The 5,202-nt window shown below is 40.5% G+C and overlaps 1 protein-coding gene across 1 annotated transcript; it reads left to right on the top strand.

Annotated features, from left to right (window-relative positions):
• Positions 1-272: 272 nt before the first annotated feature.
• LOC106805472 (glutathione S-transferase Mu 1-like) lies at positions 273-1,333 on the top strand. Its single transcript, XM_014807065.1, has 4 exons — positions 273-398; positions 632-727; positions 941-1,089; positions 1,261-1,333. The coding sequence occupies exons 1-4, from the start codon at positions 273-275 to the stop codon at positions 1,331-1,333; spliced, it is 444 nt and encodes a 147-aa protein (XP_014662551.1).
• Positions 1,334-5,202: the final 3,869 nt, after the last annotated feature.

The raw sequence follows: 5,202 nt of genomic DNA, 5'->3' as shown, positions 1-5,202 counted from the left end.
GACAACCAGATCTGAAAATAAGCGTCGAGGCCTGACCATGTATCACCAAATGTATTTCTGGGCCTGAAACATTGGGCGGGCTTTCAACAAGCTCGGTGCAAAGGTGAAGTGTTTCTTATAGAGAACTGATTACTAATGTTAGCATAGCATCCAGGGCAGTTGCTAGCAGAGAATGGGAAGTGTAAAGAGGGAGAGGTGTCGCCCAGAGGAATCTATTATGTTATTACATGGCGATGTCACATATGTTGACTAACAGTAGTCTGCATGATTGCATGGTTCTAGTAGCTAAAACAGCAGAGGAGCAGATCAGACAGGATCTGCTTATAGATCAGGCTGCTGATCTACGTTGGACGTATGACGTGATCACCTATGCTCTCCATATTACCGACGAAGAATTTGTAGGTTTCAAATTAACTCCAGTGCATTCCTAACTAATGTCTTTGATGCTCATACTCCAAACTACTAGCGACAAATGTACAATATTTTTTGGCAGAATAAAATTTTAATTTTAATTTTCAGCATGCAGGTTCTGAAAGATATCATTGAAATTTTGATGGTTCGACACTCGGCAGTATTTCAGTGTACAATTCTATGCAGTTTAAATTGTTTACGTGCTCTTGTACACATATAGAAACGGCCGAAAGACGGTTTTCTTAAAGTGCTGCCAACAACTCTGAGGACTGTGTCGGAATTCCTGGGTGAAAAAGAATGGTTTACCGGCAAAAATGTTAGTAGAAGTCATTTCATAGCTGTTTGTGCATCGCTTCAACAATAAGACATCTGTGTTATAATATTATGGTATCATGATCATATCTATACTCAAGTTATATATATATATAAATATATATATACGTCTGAATGCGTATGTGTGTATGGGTATGTGTGTCTTTACTACAGTGGTAATATGTTTTAATTGCTGACATTTCTTGTCATTTTCTAGCTGAACATTGTGGACTTTATCATATATGAGCTTCTTGGCATTCACCGAGCATTTGTGCCAACATGCCTCAATGACTTCGAATATCTGCAGACCTTCTTGTTCTGCCCACTCATTGCTATATTTACTCCCAATAACCTGCTCAATTCTGGGTGTACATTATTGTTTCTTTAATAACAATGATAATAAATTTGCAGTTTATTCCTCGTGAGTTGATGACTAAACCTGTGCTTTTATTAGTTGTGAGGTGGTATAGGTAGAGTAGTACCACTATGTTAAATAATCTGTTGTCTAATGCTCAACCGTGCTCTCCCATCTATCAGGAAGTACTTGGCGTCCGATAAGTTCATGAATGTGCCAATTCAGAACAAGATGGCAAGGTTTGGCAGTACATAGAGCTGCTGTGGTGATCATTCTCCAAAGTTTATTGCACATGTCTGAACCTATAACATCGCCGCACTTCAGTAAAGAACAAATAATCAGGTCTGTGCAGCTCGAGATGGTTTGGTTCAGATGTAGATAGCTAGATAATTTTTTTATTCACATATATATTTTTGCAAAGACTATTATCGAACTATAGGTGACACTATAGCATATTTGTAAGCTAGTCATTTCCCAATTCGTAGGTAGAAAATAAGTCTGTGTATGGTTATGGTTGTAAGTGCAATAATATACAGTATTAAAGTAATTTGGTACTTCAGTAACTACAGTATTATTTTTGTACCCTTTTATGTAGAAAGTTTGAGTGCAGAAATAAAGTAAACTAGAGTAAATTTTACTAGTGATAACACCAACAAAAACTATATGCATTTGTTATTTATTCGATATAACTATGTAGCAAGCCGATACATATTTTTAATATGCTTTAGTACGCAAGCAATATATAAGCCGATTGTATAAAAATGCAAAAAAATAATAACAAATTACTGTTTAGGGTGCAGCTATATGTACATCCCACACCATGTAATGCGTATGCAAGCATATTTCAAAAGGCTAAATATGTCACAACATGCAGATTATGCCAAAAATATGAATAACACGTATACAAGTATTTGTAGTATAAATCAAACACAGTGCATCACAGTTCTACTGCAACAACGTTCAACAACAAAATAGCATGGAATGCAAATATTGGCAAGGTGCTTACTAAATCCACCCTGCTGTAGAAGCAATAATAAACGTCATGGCAGAGATTTATAGTTCCTCAGGCCGGAATGAATACAGCAGCTAATGATCAGTACTTTTGGTAATAATATCACGTGAATAAAACATACACGTACTATATATAGAGATTTAAATATAACCTTAAGATGAAAGCACGAAATGATATCATTTTTTTTATCATGGTTGCATAATATCAGGAGTCTATCAAAATAAAATTTTATAATTAAAATTTTGATAGACTCCTGATAATATGTTTCATACCTTAGTATAATAATTTCATATGGGCACACACACCTTTTCACGAATTTTACACGAAACAAACACAAAGTAATTTATAATAAATGCTGCCAGTTGACAATATTTAGGCGAACCTTTGTGTTCGTTCACCTAGTTAGTTGTTTACACCGGTCATTATGCTTGGGCCGGTGTAAACAAGGGATGGTTCAACCCATCGATGAACGCTAGACAAACACAGGAAAGGATTAACTCTACTCTCACTCGTCCGTTCACGCCCGTGTTGGCAGATGGCACCACCAGACAGAAATCACCCTTAACAAATTGGACCCATTGTAACACATAATCTATAGTATATACAAGTGATGTCATGTTTATAAAGCACAGATATCGGTGCCACCAGAAGGCCACATTATATTGCACAATTACACTGGACTGTTATTTAGTATATTTAAAGACGGCCAAGTGAATAAAAAATGGAAGCAGCCATTACATATTACCGCGAACATATATATATATATGTGCGAATAATGTGTGCACGTGTTCATGATATTACAACCTCGCGTTTTCATAAATACCTAAAACGTAAACTAATAAAACACAACTCAACCGTGCTGCAAAAATGCTGCGTATTCTCACAGAGAAGGGTATTGCAAGATGGCCTGATGCTGCTTTCATACCTATAAACTCACTTGGCAGACAACATCAATAGCAATATGGGAGGAGCTGTAGCATTAGCTGCTAACGACCTTTGCCCTATTGAGAATTTCAAATTTCTCTAAATCGATTATTACGAACATCCTTTTAAAAACCATTTGCTAATGTTACATTGAAATCAATAATAATTTTGCTCGTGTAGAAAACATTATTGATTGATGATTTGTTTCACACAGCTCGAATACGAGCCACAATTTCAGATGAAAGCGTTGCACATCACCGGAGCATTGCGACGAATGTAAATTGCACCACGTCAAAATTCTCCCTTCTTATAAAACCAGATTTGTGTAATGCTATGCATCTACACATACGCGCAGCACTCACTGACTGCTAAGCGGAATATAGGAGGAATAACAGGCCCTGTGCCTTTCCGTCGCTACGCCCACCACATACAGCATCACTGCACCGACCTCACTCTGTGTCTCTGTCGCTCTCTACAGTCTGATATTTCATGTTTTACTGCCACTAGGCATAACGTTAATTGTTCAGCACCAAACGAGTATGAATGACATGCAGCCAATTGTCGGGAAAATTTATGCCACTCTGCACAACACGACGGCAGCCGGTTGACTGGAAAAAACTTGGAATTCTAAAAACCGATTGAGTGTACACTCCATGCAACGTGGGTTCCTCTCGTGGGAAGTTAGAAAAAATACGGCAAGTCTTCGGGTCTGCACACGATAAACCTGCGATTAATCTGCTGAACAAATATTGCACAATAATGCAGTAATTTGGAAAAACTGGTTTATAATGACCCCCTCGAACAGAATGCCTACAGACGCTACCGCTGATTTTTCACCACACAACCGGTTCTAATGTTTATCGCAGAAGAAAGAGCCTCTATCATAGCGATATCACCGTTCCACCGCCAGACTCAAATGATAAGCACCTGCGTCAAATATATATATATATATATATATATATATATATATATATATATATATATATATATACGTATGTATGTATGTATAAGCAAAATGGCGGGTGACTTTGACAACAGGCACGCCTTCACTGCTTGTGGCTGACACCGACACCACATGCTCACGTCCGCCCCCAAATAACCACAATGCTGGGAGGAATCCCTCCCTCCTCCTCCTCCTGCTCCTCCCTCCTCCTCCCCCTTCCCCTCACAGGCTTTGTCGCCGTAACTACCGTGTCATTCAGGAACATACGCCTCCCCGTCCTCTTCCGAATCCCCGTTGCTCGGGGGGAGAAGGAGCTACAGTCTACAGAGGAATCGTAAACCGTGATCACAGCGTAACAGCCTATCTCGCGCACAGCGATACGATTTAACTCCTTCGCCGCATGCACGAAGGTTGCAGTGAAATACGAGTATTACACCCACGTACAGAGAGGGATGGGGAAAGAGGACAGGGAAAGCGAGAGAGAGAGCGCGCGACAGAAAGAGGAAAGGAGAGAGATGAAATGATGGGCGAGAGAGACAGAAAGAGGATAGGAGCGAAGAAAAGATGAGAAAGAGACAGAACGAGGAGAGAAAAAAAGATGGGAGAGAGAGAGCATGAGAGGGAGAGAGAGAGAGAGAGAGAGACGCTGAGTCTGCGAGAGACAGGGTCGTAGAGGAGAGCGAGTAGAAGAGGGAAAGGAGAGAGAGAGAGAGAGAGAGAGAGAGAGAGAGAGAAGAGAGAGAGAGAGAGGAGAGAGAGACGGTGAGACGAGAAGAGAGACGGAGAGAGAGGAGGGAGACCGAGAGAGAGAAGCGCTAATGCGGAGCATATGGGATGAACTTGAGTGTAGGTAGCTTGGGAATAACTTCCAATAATCAATAATTTAATTGAAAGCACAAATGCTCCTGGAAATACCACGTATTATATCCACGGGCGCAATGAGCAGTTGGCGCGGAGTAAATTCGTTTACGTGTTGCGCCTCACACGACACGTTACACGCAAGCCAGCTTAGGCTGTTAAACCACGTACAGCCAGCCTCTCCCTGCAGCCAGGAGAGGCTGATAGGTCTCTCTCTCTCTCTCTTATGCTCTCTCTTCTGTCTCTGTTCTACTCTCTCTATCCTCTTTCTCTCTCGCCCCCCTCTCTCTCTCGTCTCTCTCTCTCTCCTCTCTCTCTTCTCTCTCTCTATCTAATCTATCTCTCTCTTCCGCCCTCTCTCTCTCTCTCATCCTCTCTCTCTCTCTT

The sequence above is a fragment of the Priapulus caudatus genome, unplaced genomic scaffold (assembly GCF_000485595.1).
Source record: "Priapulus caudatus unplaced genomic scaffold, Priapulus_caudatus-5.0.1 Scaffold115, whole genome shotgun sequence".
Lineage (NCBI taxonomy): Eukaryota > Metazoa > Priapulida > Priapulimorpha > Priapulimorphida > Priapulidae > Priapulus > Priapulus caudatus.
The sequence above is the reverse complement of the archived record's forward strand: the minus strand, read 5'-3'. Positions and strand labels throughout refer to the sequence as shown.